This window comes from Leptonychotes weddellii, chromosome 5 (assembly GCF_054177405.1).
Source record: "Leptonychotes weddellii isolate Sample4059 chromosome 5, ASM5417740v2, whole genome shotgun sequence".
Classification (NCBI taxonomy): domain Eukaryota; kingdom Metazoa; phylum Chordata; class Mammalia; order Carnivora; family Phocidae; genus Leptonychotes; species Leptonychotes weddellii.
This window is the reverse complement of record NC_138373.1, coordinates 159,444,331-159,463,241: the sequence shown is the minus strand read 5'-3', so window position 1 is coordinate 159,463,241 and position 18,911 is coordinate 159,444,331. Positions and strand designations below refer to the sequence as shown.

General features: G+C 49.8%; 1 protein-coding gene across 1 annotated transcript in view; it reads left to right on the top strand.

Moving 5' to 3' along the window:
* The window catches only part of TTLL8 (tubulin tyrosine ligase like 8), a 33,909-nt gene that overhangs the window by 3,078 nt on the left and 11,920 nt on the right, over positions 1 to 18,911 (top strand). Inside the window, exons 2-7 of the mRNA XM_081819017.1 lie at positions 3,020 to 3,111; positions 6,892 to 6,990; positions 7,750 to 7,854; positions 9,653 to 9,781; positions 10,885 to 10,999; positions 12,604 to 12,726. Of these exons, the coding sequence (XP_081675143.1) occupies positions 3,020 to 3,111; positions 6,892 to 6,990; positions 7,750 to 7,854; positions 9,653 to 9,781; positions 10,885 to 10,999; positions 12,604 to 12,726 (663 nt within the window). The remainder of the gene's footprint in view (positions 1 to 3,019; positions 3,112 to 6,891; positions 6,991 to 7,749; positions 7,855 to 9,652; positions 9,782 to 10,884; positions 11,000 to 12,603; positions 12,727 to 18,911) is intronic.

The following is an 18,911-nucleotide window of genomic DNA, read 5'->3' as shown; positions in this document are numbered from 1 at the left end:
TGCTGGAGGTTGACGGGTAAGTACTTATGGATCAGTGAGGAACACAGGCCTGGGCAAGGGGATGTCGTTGTAGGCTGCAGCGGCCCCAGCCCCCACTCCGGACACACCACCACCCCTGCACCCACTCACCCGCCCCTCACTCTCCCCAGGGGGCCAGCTGCCCTGGGAGGCCCTTGTTTGAATGGCCGGTTCTCCACAAAGAACAGATGAGGAGCTGCGCTCTTTAAGGAGCGTAGTCCTCCCCGGCGGGCCTCCTCAGCCTCCGTGAAGTTCCAATCCTTCCAGAAGGTGTGCCCAGGTGCTTATTTCTGCCCAGCAGTTACGGGCTTCCAGGGAAGGTGTTGGCACGCAGGTGTCTCTGATGGCCTTGGGTGAGGATTGTGTTTGCACTGCTCTCTCACTCTCGAGAGTCTTCCTGGACGACTGGACTGGGTCTGGCCAGTGACCATCATATTTTGTGATGCTCCAGCGGTCTACACTCAGCCCTCCCACCTCTGCACGCTGCTTCTGCATCTTTTTGCTGTCCCCCATCCCAGTCTGTAAGTGCCTCAAGATGCCCTGAGATCACCTGGGGAGAGGGAGAGCTCAGATCCCTCCAGCCAGGGCAGCCGTGCTTAGAAACCAAAGGCCAGGTGCCACGGAGGGTTGTTGCTAGGCTGTTTATGGGTGTCTCAGTTCACCAAGAGTTTTCAGCCTGAATGGAAATTAGGGCTCATTAAGACTTTCTGCATCTGTTGACATGGGATTTACGACTTTTCCTGACTCTCTTACAATGTTTGCTTTTCTAATCCAGCCTTGGAATAACACAAGGCAGCCGTGGCATGTACGATTCTGTCCTCTGTGTGGGAGTCACACCGGCCTGTGACCTTCCTTCCCTGGAACGTGCTGGCCTCATACAACGAGTTAGGTGTGGCCATGCCTTTTCTACTCTCGAAATGAATTGTACAAGATTATAGATGTTCCATACCATTCACCCAAGAAGCCATTAGCCCTGGAGTTTTACTGATGGGAAGGTATTTTTTTTTTTTTAAAGATTTTATTTATTTATTTGAGAGAGAGAGAGAGAGAGAGAAAGAGCACAAGCGGGGGGAGCGGGAGAGGGAGAAGCAGACTCCCCGCCAAGCAGGGAGCCCGATGCGGGACTCGATCCCGGGACTCCAGGATCATGACCTGAGCCGAAGGCAGTCGCTTAACCAACTGAGCCACCCAGGCGCCCTGATGGGAAGGTTTTAAATGACATTTTTATGCTTCTTCTCTTTTTTATTAGTTGGTCTCACTAATTGTTTATTAATTTTGTTAGTCATAAACCTTTGGCTTGACTAATCCTCTATTGGATTTTTAAAAATATTTCATCAATGTCTCCTTTCTGTTAATTTTCTTGTATTTCTTCGGGTTTAAATTTACCGTTCTTTCTAACATCTTGCGACGGATGCTTAACTCACTGTTTTTAGCCTCTGCTATTTTCAAATATATGCATCTACAGCTAAAAATCTCTTTATAAATACAACTTAACTACAGCCCAAAGATTTGATATTCGGTATTTTAATTATCGTTTAGCTAAGAAATATGCGGTACTTTCCATCTCAATTCCTTCAACTCGTGGCTTGCTCGGTTCCTGGCAGCCCCACATGCACGGCTCATGTCTGTGGCTTCCGTGTCTTGTCCCGTCATTCTGCTAACGCTGGCTTTGCTCGCTCTAAGGCCATGCTCTCGGACCGGGGGTGCCGGGGGCCGTGTCCTTGTGCCCCCCAGCCCCTCCCACCCTCTCTCTGTTCTGGTTTTTGTCCCCATGGACCCCACATGGATGAAACCACTCACTGTGATTCCTTCTGTGCTGGGCTTCATGGGACATTTACATTGAGAATATTTTTTTCTCAGTCGGTGCTTTACATTTTCCTTTTCTTAACAGAGCAGAACATGTCATTTTGCCAACTTTGCTGGTGCTTTTTGCCTGATCCACGTCTGTGCTTTCTGCCAGAAGCTTTGTGTGTCTAGCTTTCACATGGAGGCCAGGGGTCCACGTCAGATGAACTGTTATGTGTTGTCAGCTGGGGTTCGATTTGTTTTCTGCATGTGAACATGCAGTTGTCAGAACACCATCCCCACTGAAGGGCTTTGCTGCTTCTGTCTGTATTGATTGGCTGTGCAGTTGTGGGTCTCTGGGGCCCACAGGGGGAGGAAGACAGCGGGCGGGTGGAGGGGTGTCTGCTGCTGGCCTGTCCTGCCTGCGATGTTCCCTGGACATCCAGGCATCAGGGGTCCTGGAGGTGTCAGGAGGTCTGGCGGTGTGGGTGGAAGGTGTACGTTCCAGGAGTCTGGGCATGGTGGAATTGAAAATTCCAGTGAGTGGGTGTGGACAGGAAGCATGGAGTCTGAGATCCAGCTTGGGCACTTCCAAGGTTAGGGCATAGAGAGAGAAAAAGGGCTGCAGTGAGGAGGAGAAGGGGGGGCCAAGGGGAGCAGGGCTGGCCAGCCAAGTGTCCGGTGCTCCCAGGAACCAGGGCCTAAGGGAGTGACAAGGGATCGGCTTGCGTATGTATGACTTCAGCATGAGTGGTGTCCACGGTGGAGTCCAGCAGACAGGGGTGTGGAGAGAGGTGGAAGGCAGGAGTGTGGAGAGGTGTGGGGTACAGAGAGGAGGGTTTTCATTTTAATTTTTAAGGTGTGTGCTGCTGGCAGTCTGGTCGCCATAGTCAGGGGAAAGAGCGGGGAGGGCTGGCCCTGACAGAGCCTGAGGGGGGTGGTCATGGCGTGGTATGGCCACAAAGTGGGTGGGGAGCACAGCAAGGAGAGAGGGTGCCCAAGCCAGAGCTGCAGGGGAGGTGGGCGGGGGGCAGAGAGAGGACATGGCCAGGGGATGGCGCAGCCTGGGGAGGGGGCTTAGGGCTTGCAGGAGGAGGGTCTGAGGGCTGGAGGTGGGCTGGGCGGAAGGTGATGGGGTGCGGGTGGGCTGGACTTCCTTTCTAAGCATCCCCCATGCACTTTTACCTTAGCCTGGATGTCTGTTTCTCTTCTGCAGAATTAAAACAAGAAATTTCCCAAGACTTGACTTCTTCCCCCAAATTAGACAGATACAAAATAGCAAGACAATTAACAGAAAAGGCCATCAAGGTAAATGTCTTTTGGGGCTGGGGGGTGTACTTTTTTAAAGTTTTATTTATTTCCGTAATTTCTTCACCCCACGTGGGGCTCGAACTCATGACTCGGAGATCAAGAGTCCCGCGCTATTCAGACTGAGCCAGCCAGGCACCCCAAGGTGGGGGGGGCACTTTTTAAACGTGGAAACTTATTTTGGAATTTGGAGAGCGAGTGGGTTGCCTTTGAGTGCTGAGCTCCCAGCTGCCCTCAGTCCGCCAGCCTGGGTTGGCCCTGGACCCCAGCGCTGGGTCCCAGGGGGAGGGGAGCGGGGGTATGTCCTGTTGTTTACGGGGCAGCAGGGTCCGGCTCCTGTCCCCACCAGGAGCCTTTGCTGGGGAAAGGTGGTATTCTCCGGCTTTGCCCTGCGTTGCCGGCCCTCGCTCAGAAGGCTGGGCGAGAAGGGCTCGGGAAGTCCAGCGCATCATCCACGGGGACATGCTCCTGAGGCTCTTTGTGCACCTGCAGAGCACGGGTCGTGAACCCCGGTCGCCATGGGACGGGCTGGATGCACCAGGTGCGCTGTCTCCAGCAGTCCTGCCCTGGAGAGCGGGAGCGTGTCACCTGCCTGATCCTGGTGGCTGTGTGTGCTCTCTGGGATTTCATACCAACGAGCCATACCAGCTCGTTAATTCTCAGGTTTTCTACTGAAGCCTAAAAACAGGTGAACATTTAGGGCTATAAGCATCCCTCTAAGCATTCGTTAGCTGCTTTCACAAGCTTTTATTTTTATAGTACTTTAGTTGAGATGTAGTTCAAAGTATTTTATAATTCATATTACTACTTTTCATTGATTGTGGGTTACTTAAAAGTAGAGTTCTTGTCTATACTTCTGGGTTTTTTTCCTATTTTTTTCATGTATACAAGATTTTCTCATTTTATTTTATTATTAATTTTTTACTTTTTATTTAAATTCAATTTAATTAACATATACTGTATCGTTAGTTTCAGGGGTAGAATTTAGTGATTCGTCAGCTGCATATAACACCCAGTGCTCATTACATCGCGTGCCCTTCTTAATGCCCATCACCCAGTTACCCCGTCCCCTCTCTCCCCTCCAGCAACCCTCAGTTTGTTTCCCATGGTTGAGTCTCTTACGGTTTTTCTCCCTCTCTGATTCTGTCTTATTTTTCCCTCCCTTCCTTTATGCTCCTCTGTTTTGTTTCTTAAACTCCACATAAGAATGAAATCAGATGATAATTGTTTTTCTCTGGTTGACTTATTTCACTTAGCATAATACCCTTTAGCTCCATCCATGTCTTTGCAAGTGGCAAGATTTCATTTTTTTGATGGCTGCATAATATTCCATTGTATATATATACCACCTCTTCTTTATCCATTCATCTGTCGATGGACATCTTGGCTCTTTCCACAGTTTGGCTATTGTGGACATTGCTGCTATGAACACTGGGGTGCAGGTGCCCCTTCGGATCACTATGTTTGTATCCTTTGGATAAATGATTGTTTTTTTTTTTTCTATTTATTTTGTTACTGATTTCTAGCTTGGTTGCATGTGGTTGAAAATGTAATCTGCATAATGTTATTCCATTGAAGTGTGTTCAGACTTGCTTTACGCCCAGCATTTTGTGCGTTTATGTGAAAGTTGATGTGGGGTACCCCACTCATAGACATCAGGACAGAGCTGGTTATTTGCGTTGTTCAAGTCTTTGAGGCTGATGGAAATCTCTGGTCTGTGACTGTCACTGACTGAGAGAAGCATGTTAAATACCCTTTTATCAGTGTGGATTCCTTCACTTTGTAGTTGTCAAATTTTGCTTTATATAATTTATAGCCCTCTTACTAGGAGCATACAAAAGCATCTTCCTGGCGAATTGAATCTTTTTGTAAATTATGGCATGATTTTCTTTACTTGAGGGGTTTATTTTGTCACAAAGGCTGTTTTGTCTCATATTTAGATCCTCTTATGTTCTACCTATCTGTACGCTTGTGCTTTTGATTTTCTCTTGTAAACATCATAGATTGAGATTTTAGAAATCCAGCCTGGCACTCTTCACCTTTTACCTGGAGCCTTTGGTGGGTTTATCTATGACGGCACCCCTGGGGTCCTCGGGCATCCCCGTGTGTCCCTGCCTCCTTCCCTCGTTCAGTCTGCCCTGTCTGCTCATTTTGTGGCTCTGTGTGGACTGATTACATTTTAAATTCCATTTCCCCTCTCTTGTACGTTACAAGTCTTATACTCCGTTTTTCTTCCTTTTGTAGTTCCCTGAGGAATTTTATCCTGTTGATTAAAATAATCAGCTTTTCTGAAGTTGTTCAGTTTGACTGTAAAAGGTGGGCGTCCTTGCTGGGGGTCAGGTTTCCTGCCTGTCTCTGCACGTGGCAGCCGCTCTGTGGCCAAGTTCATCCCATCCCTCTGTCCTGGTGCACAGCCCCGTGGGGGACGAGGGCAGCTTTGGACAGGTTTTCTGTGTAGAAGGAGGCTCAGAGAGGTCCTCTGACCTGCTGGGTCTTTCCTGTGGGTGCTAGAACTGGAACTCACAGCTTCTGGCCCAACACAAGCTTTCTTGTATGTGTTCCTGGGTGTGGGGCGCAGGTCCTCCTTGTGGGAACTATAGAATATGTCTGCTACCGACGTTGTGTAACAAACCACCATGAGCTTAGCTACTTAAACGCTTAAACATTTATTATCTCACAGCTTCTTCAGGGGCCTCTGCTCAGGATCTCTCGAGGCTGAAATGAGGCATCAGCTGGGCTGGGGTCTCATCCGGAGGCTCAGCTGGGCAAAGATCCGCCTCCAGGCCCCGTTGGCTGGTTGGCAGGATTCGTTCCCCTGTTCCAGTAGAGCTGGTTTCTTCAGAGCCGGCACTGGGGAGAAGGTCTCTGCTGCTTTGACTCTCCAACTTCAGGGATGCCCTGGACCCTCTTTTTAAGAGGTGCACCTGATTAGGCCAGGCCCACCCAGTATAGTCTTGTCTTTTGATTCATTCAAAGTCATCTAATTAGGGACGCCATGAGTTTGAGCCATTCCCCTCCTGCCCTGCCTGCCCCCACAAACTCGTGAGGCACTGAGCTAACTGCTGACCCTGCCGTGTGGCCGTCCCCCTCTGTCCCCTGCCAGGTGAAGGTGCACAGGCCGTACCTCCGCAGCGTGGGCCCAGGGCCCAGCATGACCGTCACTGTCCCGTCTCCCATCCCTCAGCTGGGAAGGCCTCGGTACACACCACCCACTGCCACCTCCCTGCCTGGTCCCAGTGTCTGTGTTCATTTCCACAGTCACGGGCAGAGTCCCCAGCTTCCTTGGTGCTGGCCTCATGCTCTTGGCACTCCTGTCCCTCTGGCCCTTCTTGGGTGGTTGAACGGCTCTTCCCTCTCACTCCTCCTCGAGCCACAGGCACCCGTCCCCTCGCCCCCAGCCCGAGAGACTGTCACCTTTGTAGAGAAAAGAAAGCCTTAGAGTGCATGGCCTCTGGCCTCAGCCCCACCTTCCAGACCAGGACCTGCCCTGAGCTGGGCACGCGCCCGTGGTCCTGGTTGTGCGGGGCCTCCTAGCCTTCGTGGGAGTGACACCCACGTGTGCAAAGCCCACAAAGAATGAACACGCGCCACAGAGGAGGGCCCTGCTCCGTGCCTGTGTGCGTTCTTGGATGTTTCTGCGTGTTTTCCTTGGAGCGGGACCTGAGTGTCATCCCACCCACTGGCACAATCTGTCTCACTCTGCCTTGAAGGCTCCCCTCACAGACAATTAACCACCTTGTCTTTCATTCTTTAATTTAAAATATGCTCTTGCAATTTGAGGAAAAGAAGATTTTCTCCATCTACGGGCACTACCCAGTGATACGGGCCACCCTTCGAAGAAAGGGCTGGGTGGAGAAGAAGTTCCACTTTCTGCCCAAGGTCGTCCCAAATGCAGACGATGACAGTGCGGGGGTGCCTGGTAGAGTATCGAAGGCGTCTTGTCTCTTGGTGCAAGGCTTGTGTGCGTGTTTGTCAGAGGGCCAGAGTGAGTCACACCTCTCCGGGGAGTGCTGTTCTGGCCTGAAGAGCCTGTGACTTGGGCCTCCCCTGCATGCGTGGGGGTCTCCCTGGGCAGGCAGAGGCCGTTGCCCTCCCGTTACCCCCAGGTATCCCCACACCAGGCCTGTGCTTTCAAAGCCTGGTCTGGTTGCTTCTCAGTGTCCTCCTGTCCATGCCCACAACTTCTCGGTGTCCCCCTGTCCATGCCCACAACAGGCCTCCTCCTCCCATGTCTGGGCAGTTGCCACCATCCTTCAGTGGCCCTGCCCTGTCTGTCTCTCCTCTAGGAGTCCCCACTGGTCACTCCTCGGTCACTCTGCCCAAGGCCCAGCTCCCACTCTGCAGAGAGCATCTGCACTTTCTTGGGCCTGGGGTCTGCACGGGGCCAGCTCCTGTCACCGTCCTGCTCCCCGCGCCCCTCTCCACCACACTTATCCCAAGGCTGTCTGTCCCGCCCCACACCTGGGGTCCCGGACCCTGGGACTGCACCTGGCGGAGGGGCCATGCAGTGAACACTGGGGCGGGAAGATGAAAGGCCCCTGGAGATGAGTTGCTGAGGCGTCAGCAAGTGCGCCGTGGCCGTGGAGGCTGCTGGCTATGTGGCGTGGGGGCCGTGCTGAGATGCTCGGGCCCAGACAGGCTGACGGCTCTCTGGGGGTTGTGTTTGCAGAACATAAATGTACTGAAGGCAAAGAAAACCAAGAAGAGGCTTTGGAGAAGACAGATGACATCCATGATGTGATGGTAGGTCCCCACACCTGAGCTCCCGTGGGCCAGGCGGGCCTCGATCTCCCCACGCCTCCTCACACTGTCACCTTCCCTGGGCCGTGTCCTGGGGAGGGGTGGCAAAGCCGGTCACACCAAGCTGCTGGACGCATGTGCATGCTTGCACTCATGTGTATGTGTGAGCACGCTCGTGTGTGCCCGCGTGCACCCGTGTGCGTGCATGCGTGCGTGTGCTCGTGTGCATCTCTGTGTGCGCTAATGTGTCCGTGTGCACTTGTGTGTGTCTGCGTGTGCATCTGTGTGCGCTTGTGTGCGTCCATGTGTGCCCGTGTAGGTGTGTGCACTTGCGTGCTGCCCTTCATACTTTTGTCTGACGGTTCATGCCTCACTTGAACAAATGGGAGAAAGTGACAACAGAAGCTGTGGATGTCGCTCTGGAGTAGGAAGGAAGGCTGAGTCTGGCATTTGGGATAAGTTTTAGGAAGTGATGTTGGCGGCCAGCTCCCCGCTCCCTCCGGGCACTCTTGTTGGCATCGGGATGGGAGGATCCCAGTCCTGCCCTAACATGGGGTCAAGGTAGATTAGCCCGTGTTACAGAATAGTAGGTGTGTCCTCAAATGCTGGTCTAGAGAGAATGACCCCGCAGGGTCTTCAAGGTGTCAGAATTTTGGAAAATGTTTTCCTTTCCTTGTATCTCTTTGGTAAGAATTTTTGAGCACACAGGTGCTCTTGTTTGTAAAATCAGCCGCCAAGGGCATCTGGGTCCCTGCACTCCGGTGGCCCTGGCCGCTGGCTCTGAAGGAGTGGGGGCAGGGAGGAGGCTGGCTCCCACAGTCTCCGGGCCACGAGGCAGTGCACTCACCCCATGGCCCCGTGTGGCATGTCCCGGAACCCCACAAGGACACCCACGGGGCGGGCAGCCCTGGCCTCACTCAGCCGCACACACGGGGGCTGCTGGTGGTGCAGAGCCCGCCCTTGCTTCCTGAGAGCAGAAGCCCCGCATGCGGGTGGTTTCCCCCAGTGCAGCACACAGTGGCTCCCCAAGGAACACCGCTGCCAGCCTCCCGGACCAGAGAGTCACAGACCACACACTTCCAGTGTCATTTAATACCTGATTTCCATGATATGGAGGGTCCTCAAAAAGTTAGAAATAGAGCTACCCTATGACCCAGCAGCTGCACTCCTGGGTATTTGCCCAAAGGATACAAACATAGGGATCCAAAGGGGCACCTGCACCCCAATGTTCACAGCAGCAATGAGCCCAATACCCAACTGTGGAAGGAGCCCCGATGTCCATCGACAGATGAATGGACAAAGAAGATGTGGTCCATATACACAGTGGAATATTACTCGACCACCAGAAAGTATGAATACCCACCATTTACATCGATGCGGATGGAACTGGAGGAGATTATGCTGAGTGAAATATGTCAGTCAGACAAAGACCAATAGTATATAATCTCACTGATATGTGGAATTTAAGGAGCAAAACAGATGATCATAGGGGAAAGAAAAAAAAAGAGAGGGAGACAAACCATAAAAGACTCTTAATGAAAGAGAACAAGCAGGGTTGATGGAGGGAGGGGGTGGGGGAGCAGCTAGATGGGGATGGGCATTAAGGAGGGCTCTCCTGAGGGGCACCGCCTGTCGCATGGAAGTGATGAATCACTGAATTCTACACCTGAAACCGATTTTACCATATATGCTAACTAACTAGAATGAAAAAGTCTGATTTCGTTCACTCTTACTTACATCCCAACATCCAAAGATATGAACCTTGGATATAGGGTATTGATGAGGGTCTTTTTCTTGCCAGTCCAGGTTGGTAAAAAACGAAATGCCGTACTTCCTCTGGACTATCAAAAGGGACGTCATTGACTATCACAGCCTGAGCGGTGACCAGATGCTGAATCACTACGGGAGGACAGCTTCCTTCACCACCAAGGTGAGAGGGAGGGCTTGGGGGAGGTGGGCGCGCGCAGGTGCAGGGCAGTGCCTTGCCTCCTACAAGTCCAGTGGCTGAGTTTGGGAGGGCCTCGAATGGACTGGTCACCTTGGGGCTCCTCCCCAGGATGACTGCTGCCCGGGCAGAGGCCACACTTCCCGTTACCAGTGTCCAGCGGCCCTCAGCACCTACTGCACTCGCATCCCCAGAGCCCCATGTGCCCTTAACCCTGAGTCCCACCTCTGGGTACGCGGGCCAGACCTCAGGCAGGGCAGGTGGGGGCTGCCACCACAGTCCCGCAGAAGCTCCGCACTCTGGAGAGGCCCTGGGTCCCCGGGAGAGCCAGGCCACCTCCCCCCTGCACAGGGCCTTCTGCTTGCAGGCGGCGGGGGCACCTCCTGTCCTCACCGCCTTTTGGTCCCACGGCCCCATCCTGTGACTCTGAGGGCTGAGGTTCAGGGGTGGGGTCAGCCCAGGGTGGACAGGCCTGCCTGTACCCGGGTGGGAGAGCTTGGGGAGAGGGGCTTCTGGGCAACAAGGAGACCATCCCCCCAACAGGCAAGGATGACACGGGGTCGGGGTGAGGCTCACACCACCCCAGGGCTCCCTGTGGGGGTCTGGCCTCATGCATCCTCCCCCGGACTCAGCTGCTGGCCTCCTTCAGGGTGTGGGCGATAGCTGCAGGGGGCCCAGTCGGGCTGGGCTCCCCACAAAGGCCCCCATGTAGCGTGGCCACCAGGGTGCCCAGCAGGCACTGCCTCTCCCAGGGGGCACCGGGCACTTTTTCCCAAATGGGGCCCGTGGTGAGCGTGCCCAGAAGCTTGCTCCCTCCTTCCTGGGGCCTGGGCCCAACACCAGTTAGGGAACCTGGGAGATAAAGGTGGGACCTACCACCCTGTGCCCTCAGATGGCCCTGGCCTGCACAGGGGTCACCCTCTTGTTTGAACCAGCTGGCTGGGGGCAGGAGGGGCAGGGAGGCCGGGGGGGTTCTGCTCCAAGAGCCCCTTGGAGCGGGTGCTGCCAGCCAGACCTGTGGGCATTCAGGCTGGTCTGAGGGACCAGCAGGTGGCCTGTGGGGGCCTGACGTGCCGCTGTCTCTGGAGATCGGGCTGTGTGTGAACATGAGGAGCCTGCCATGGTATGTCCAAGCCAACCCTGACTCCTTCTTCCCACGCTGTTACTGCCTCTGCACTGAGAGCGAGAAGCAGGAGTTCCTGGGTAAGTCAGTGGCCGGGGGCGGAGAGCACCTGGTGTCAGGGCCCCTCTGTGGTCCACCTCCCGCTGAGGGGCTACAGGAGCCTTTGGAAGGGAGGTGGGCTGGGCTACACTGCAGGGCCGGGGACTGGTGGGAGGTGATGGCAGACGGCCTGGTCCTGTCCCAAGGCCCAGGGGCTTCGGCTCCATTTCGAGGGGTGAGGGCTGGTCCAGACACCTCCATGGGCAGCATCGGCAAAGCAGGAGGCACGGGAGGCTGGTGGAGGCTGTGGAGGCTGGTGGAGGCTGTGGAGCCGCGTGTCAGCAGCTTGGTTCTGATTGGGTTTCTGGGGGAGGTCAGCGTGGGGATGGTCCTGGGACCCAGGTCTGAGCACCTGTGGGCCACGGGCTCTGGCCTGAGGACCGAGGGAGGATTCCTGGTTTGACCTGCCAAGAGAGACAGAAAGTGAAGGTCAGAGCAGGTGGGCAGTGTACATTTGGGGTGACCGTGTTTTCTGAGCGCCTGATCTGGGGGCCGTGGAGATGTGGCATCTACCAGCACCTGTCCCGTATGTCCTGACCCCACCCCGGGGCTCCCAGGAGCAAACAGATGCAGGCAGGACAAGGCAGGGTCCACGGGGGCTGGAGGTGAGAAGTGCAGTGGAGGGGAGGGTGGTGGGCAGGGGCATCTCAGAGAGGGGGTGCTGGTGCGACCCGGAGGGGGGGAGGTCTGAGGGGACCAGGCTGGAGGAGGCCATGTGCCCACGTGCCCACAGGGCACAGGGTCTAGGAGTTGGCGGGAAAGCTCAGGGGCATTTGTTCTGGTGGAAGGAGACTCAGGTGAGAAGCTCCGGGCCCTGGAGGAGCTGGGGAAGGGAGCGCAGGTTCCGGATGTTTCCAAGGAGGCAGCAACTGCTTGGCCGGCAGGTGGGGCCTCCTCTGCTGAGATGAGCAAGGAGCAGGTTTTGGTTTGGTTTTGGTGAGAAGGTACCAGAATTTCCTGCAGACCTCCCAGAGGGCATGCGTGGGAGTGGAATTGGCTAAGACAGGCCTCAGAGCGTGGGCTCGCTGACGGGGATGTGGGCCGCCTTTCCTGGCCCAAGAGCACTCAGAGCCAGGCCAGCCCCAAGCCTGGGTCTGTGGGACCCAGAGCTGCCTTCCGTGCCAGGTGGGTGTGGCAGGGCCCCTCTGGACATCCACACCGGGAGCCGTGGAAGCCAGGATGTCCAAGGAGGTCCAGAGAGCCTCCTGGGATGGGGAGGGTCCTCGTGTGTCTGCAAGGGGCTTCTGTCCTCTGGTGCAGGGCTGAGGGCACAGGGAGCCAGGACAAGGACAAGCACGTGGCCTCCCTGGGCTTGGCCCTGGGTGGGGGTGGGGAGAGCAGGAGGGAGGCTGGGAGGGGTGTGCTGGTGGAGGTATATTAGACTCCCATCTGCAGAGGAGCGGGAGGGAGAAGGACCAGGTTGGAGGCGCGGGCTGAGGGCAGAGTGAACGGCCCCTCGAGGCGGTGAGGGCAGGAAGCCAGCCCGCTGCAGGCCGTGGGGCACTGAGGCTGAGGACAGCTGGGGCTGGCCGAGGTCCCTGGTCCCCAGCGCCGGCAGAGGGGCGAGGCCTTGCTGTCCTTTCAGACGACTTCCGGCGCACAGTGGCCTCCAGCATCCTCAAGTGGGTGGTGAGCCAGCAGAACTACAGTGGAGGCAAACCCAGCATCAAGGGGGAGGCCTGCGAGCCAGGCTCCAGCAGCAAGAAAGGTGTGTGTGGGGCCCAAGGCTGCACCGTGCGCGGAGGGCTGTGCCAGGAGGGTCAGTGGGGCCACGTGTCTAGGGCGGTGTTGTCCCCCACCCTGCAGAAGAGGGTGACAGGGAATGGCTTTCCTGCGTGGTGTAGGGCCACGTGGCGTTAGGCCTACAAAACCCAAATAAGTATTTTGTTGTTCACTTTCTCAGAGCATTTTTAGGTTCACAGTCCAGTTGGGCAGAAGGTACAGGGATTTCCCATACACACCCTGCCCCTCACCCCCAGCCTCCTCTACTCTCACCATCCCCACCAGTGGTGCGTTTGTTACGATCCATGAACCTACGTTGACGCGTCACTGTCACGCAGACCACAGTTGGCCTTGAGGTTCACTCTTGTGTGGGGCGTTGTGTGGATTTGGAGAAACGTGTAAGGGACGGATCCACCATTATGGCGTCCACAGAGTCGCTTCACTGCCCTCAACATCCTCGTGCTCCCCTGTCCCTCTCTCCTCCCCAGCTCCTGGCCCCCCTGGTCCTTTTCCTGTCTCCGTAGTTCTGCATTTTCCAGAATGTCCTCCGGTTGGAATCGTACAAACGTAGCCTTTGCTGATTGGCTTCCTTCACTCAGGGATATGCATTCAAGTTTCCTCCAAACTTCACAGCTTGGTAGCTCATTGTCTGGATGGTCCATTGTCTGGCTTGTTTATTTATTCACCTACTGAAGGACATTTTGGTTAGGCAATTATGAGTAAAGCCGCTATAAAAATCTGTATACAGGTGTTTATATAGGTGTAAGTTTTCAACTCATTTGGGTAGACATCAAAGAGCATGATTGCTGGATACTGTGGTAAGAGTATGTTTGTTTTGGTAAGAAACAGCCAAGCTGCCTTCCACAGTGGCTGGGTCATTCTGCCTTCCCACCGTTGGCGAGTGCTGCTCCTCATCCTCCCTGTGTTTGGTGGTGGTGGTGCTCTGGATTTTGGCTGTTCTGATAGATGTGCGGTGGTACCTTATTGTTTTCATTGGCAGTTCCCTGGTGACATATGATGTTGAGCATCTCTTAATCTACTTCTTTGCCATCTGTAAATATATTCTTTGGTGAGAAATCTGTTCAGCTTCCCTGCTGTTTTAAATTTTTTTATTGTTGAGGTTTAAGAGGGTTTGTGTGTGTGTGTGTGTATTTTTTGGATAACAGATGTGTCTGTTGCAAATATTTTTTCTAAGTCTGTGGCTTGTCTTCTCATCTTCTTGACTGTCTTTCATGGGGCAGAAGTTTTTAACTTTAATGAAGTCCAGCTTACCAAGTATTTCTTTCATGGACTGTGACTTTGGGGTTGTATCTAAAAAGTTATCACCATACCCAGGTTCATCTTGGTGGTCTCCTATGCTATCTTCTAGGAGTTTTATAGTTTTGTGTTTCACACTTGGGTATATGATCCATTTTGAGTTAATTTCTAGGAAGGGTGTAAAATCTGTGTCTAGATTCTTTTTTTTTTTTTTTTTTTGCACCTGTTCCATTTGTTGAAAAGAACCACTTTATCCATTATATTGTCTTTGCTCCTTTGTCAAGGATCAGTTGATCATATTTTTGTGGGTTTATTTCTGGGCTCTTTATTCTGTTCCAGTGATCTATTTGTCTGTTATTTTATGAATACCCACTGTCTTGATTACCATAGATTTGTGGTAAGACTTGAAGTTGAATAGTGTCAATTCTCCAGTTTGTTCTTCTCCTTCAATATTGGGTTGGCTATTCTGGATCTTTTGACTCATATAAACTTTAGAATCAGTTTGTCAATATCCATAAAATGCCTTGCTGGGATTTTGATTGGGATTGCATTGAATTTATAGATTGAGTAGGGAAGAACTGACATCTTGACAATGAATCCTATTCATGACCATAGACTATCTCACCATTAATTTAGTTCTCCTTTGATCTCAGTTATCAGATTTTTGTAGTTTCCTTCAAATAGATTTTGTTAGATTTATTTATTTATATATTTATTTAATTTGGGGGCTGCTATTGTAAATGGTATTGTGTTTTAAATTTCAAATTCCAATGATTCATTTCTGGTGTGTAGGAAAGTGATCGACTATAATCATTTATTAGTTCCACGAGTATTTTTTGTCAATTCTTTCAGATTTTCTACATAGATAATCATGTCATCTGTGAATAAAGCCAGTTTTATTTCTTCCTTCCCAATCTGTATGCCTTTTATTTTATTTTCTTGTCTTATTACATTGGCTAGGATTTCCAGTACAATGTTGAAAAAAACTGGTGAGAGCGAGGAGGTCCTGCCCTGCTCTTGATTTTAGAGTGTAAGGTTCTAGTTTCTCATCATAAAATATAATGTTAGCTATAGGGGTTTTTTGTATATATTCTCCTTTTTTAAAAAAGAAGATTTTACTTATTTATTTTAGAGAGAGAGAGAAGGGGGAAGAGCAAAGGGAGAGAGAAAGGGAGATAATCTCTAGCAGAATCCACACTGAGTGTGGAGCCTGAGGGCTTTAATTTTGGGGGGCTTTAATTTTTAAAAAATTAAAAAATTTTCTTGAGATCATGACCTGAGCCAAAACCAAGAGTTAGATGCTCAACTGACTGAGTCACCCAGGTGCCCCGTATATATTCTTTATCAAGTTGAAGGAGTTCCTCTCTATTCCTAGCTTGCCAAGAGCTTTTATCATGAATGAGAGTTTAATTTTGTCAAATGCTTTTTCTGCATCTATTGATATGATCCTGTAATTTTTCTTCTTTAGCCTATGATGTATAATAGATTACATTAATTGATTTTCAAATGTCAAACCAGTTTTGATATCTGACATATATTCCATTTGATATGGTATATGATTCTTTTTATACATTATTGGATTTGTCTTGCTAATATTTTGGTGAGGATTTTTGCATCTATGTTCATGAATGATTTTCTTTTAGTTTTTTTTTCTTTTGCTTTAGTTTTCTTTTCTCATGTCTTTCTCTGGTTTTGGTATTAGGGAAATGCTGGCCTCAAATAATGAGGTAGAAAGTATTCCCTCTGTTTCTATCCACTGAGATTGTATAGAATTGGTATAATTTCTTCCTTAAATGTCTGGCAGAATTCACCAGTGAACGCATTTGAATCTGATGCTTTCTGTTTTAGAAGGTTATTAATTATTGACTCAATTTTGTTAATAGATACAGGCCTATTCAGATTGTCCATTTCTTTTTGTATGAGTTTTGGCAGGTTGTGTCTTTCAATAAATTGGTCTGTTTCACCTAGATTATCAAATTTGTGTGCATAGAGTTCATAGTATTCCTTTATTATCTTTTTATGTCCATGAGATCTATAATGATGTCTCTTCTTTCTTTTATGTTATTAGCAATTTACATCCTCTAAACTTTTTTTTTAGTTAGCCTGGCTAAAGGTTTATTAATTTCATTGATCTTTTCAAAGAACCAGCTTATTTTCTCTATTATTTCTTGTTTTCAATTTATTGATTTCTGCTCTAATTATTGTTTATTTTCCTCTGCTTATTTTGGATTTCTTTCTTCCTTTTTTGGTTTCCTAAGGAAGAAGCTTAGATAATTGATCTTAGATCTTTCTTCTTTTCTAATGTATGCATTCACTGAAAGCTGTAAATTTCCCTCTACACTGCTTTCATTGCACCGTCAAAATCTTTTCATTTTCATTTGGTTCAAAATATTAAAATTTTTTTCTTGAGATTTTTTTTTTTTTATTTGACCCATGTGTTACTTAGATGTATGTTATTTAATCTCCAAGTATTTGGGAGATTTTCTTTTATTGGTTTCTAGTTTAATTTCATTTTGGTCTAAGAACACATATTGTATGATTCCTATTCTTTTAAATTTGCTAACGGGTATTTTATAACACAGAATGTGGTCTAACTTGGTGAACGTTCCATGTGAACTTGAGAAGAATGTGTGTTCGGCAATTGTTGGATGAAGTAGCCTGCAGATGTCAATTACATCCAGTTGATTGATGGTATTGTTGAGTTCTACTGTGTCCTGATTTTCTGCCTGCTGGATCCATCCAGTACTGACGGAGGGTATTAAAGTCTCTAACTGTGATAGTGAATTTGTTCGTGCAATTCTATCAGTTTTTGCTTCACGTATTTTGATGCTCTATTGTTAGGTGCCTATACATTAAAGATTGTTATGTCTTATTATAGTATTGATCCTTTTATCATTATGTAATGTACTCTTTATTCCTGGTAGTTTCCTTGATCTGAAGTCTGCTCTGTCTGAAATCAATGCACGTACTCCTGCTTTCTTTTGATTAGTCTCGTGTGGCATACTTTCTCCATCCCTGTACTCACAATCTGTATGTGTCTTCATATTTAATGTGGGTTTCTTGTTGAAAATATACAATTGGGTCTGATTTTTTATCCACTGTACAATTTCTTTTGGTTGGTGTTTTCAGGCCATTGACGTTTTAAGTGATTATTGATATAGTTGGATAAACATCTACACATTTGTTATTGTTTTCTATTTGTTGTCCTTGTTCTTTCTTCCTGTTTTTCCTTCCACTCTTTTCCTGCCTTTTATGGTTTAATTGAGCATTTCATATGATTTCATTTTCTCTCCTTTTAAAAAATTTTTTTATTTTTTTAAAGATTTTATTTATTTATTTGACAGAGAGAGATACAGCAAGAGAGGGAACACAAGCAGGGGGAGTGGGAGAGGGAGAAGCAGGCTTCCTGTGAGGCAGGGAGCCTGATGCAGGGCTCGATCCCAGGACCCTGGGATCATGACCTGAGCCGAAGGCAGATGCTTAATAACTGAGCCACCCAGGTGCCCCTCCTTTTTTTTTTAAAGAGAGAGAGCATGTGTGAGTGTGGGGGAGGAGCAGAGGGAGAGGGAGAGAGAGAATCCCAAGCAGACTCCACAGTGCGGAGCCCATCATGGAGCTCTGAGACCATGACCTGAGCCAAAATCACGAGTTGGATGCGTATCCACCTGAGCCACCAGGCGCCCCCATTTTCTCTCCTTTCTTAGCGTAGCTGTTGTACTTCCTTTCATGTATTTTTCGTGGTTACCCTAGAGTTTGCAATAGACATTTACAACAAATCCAACTCCGTTTTTCAAGTAACACTGTACCACCTCCCATAGCACAAGAATTTTATAACAAAATGTTCCTAGTTCCTCCCTCCTGGGCCTTGTGTCATTGCTGCCGTTCATTTCACTTCTCCATAAGCTATAAGCATTGAATACATGGCTGCTGTCATTATTTTTATAGTAATTATTATTGTTCAGTCAGATCAACTGAGAATAACAAAAATATTTTTATGAAAAATAAGAATAAGAAAAATAAATAAGAAAAGTTTTTATTTTGCCTTCATTCATTCCTTCTCTAATGCTCTTCCTTTCTTTATGTGGCTCTGGCCTATATTATTTTCCTTCTCTCTGGAAAACTTAACATTTCTTAGCAGGTCTACTGGCAAAAAAATCCCCCCTCCTTTTTTTTTTTGATCTGATGCCGTGTTCTGTAGTCCTGTGATGAGGGCTCAGTCTTTTGTGAGCCTGTGTCCCTGGACTGGGAACTTCACTAGTACTTCTCTGTCTTTACCCCCTTTGGTGGGACAGGATGGCTGGAGGGGCTGGAGCAGGTCAGGCTCTGGGTAACACTTGCTCCTGAGGACAGGCCTTGTTAAGAACAGAATGGTCTGGCAACTTTCGGGATGGTCACTTTCCTTTCTTGGCGGGAGCAGGGGGGCATTTTCTCCCATATTCATGGTGAGAACCAGGTCAAGTTCCTGGAGGTAAGAATGACAAAAGCCTCCCCCCAGAAAACTGACCCTCCTGGGGTTTTTGACTCAGATTTGTCCACACTGAGCCTTCAGCAGTTCATCAGTTAGAGCTCAGGTTTTTCTCTCCTGGTGTTGGTGTCTGGGGAGGTTTCTGCTTAGGGTTTTTGATCCAGTGAGTTGTGATTCTCTGTATCAGCCTGACTGTCTCTGAGATTGGGGGGCAGCAGTTTGTCTTGTGACCTCAGTTCTCTGATGGAGCAAAGAAGAGTTGTTGATTTTTCAGTTTTACTTTTTACTTGTTAGGATGGATTGGCAACTTCCAGGATCCTTCTATGCCTGACCAGAAAACAGAAGTGCAAATTTTCACAAACAGCTATTTTTATGTTCTGTGAAAAAATTCACCTCCATACAGTTTAAAAACACATATTATAATCTCTATGGCAACTAGGTGAACTGCA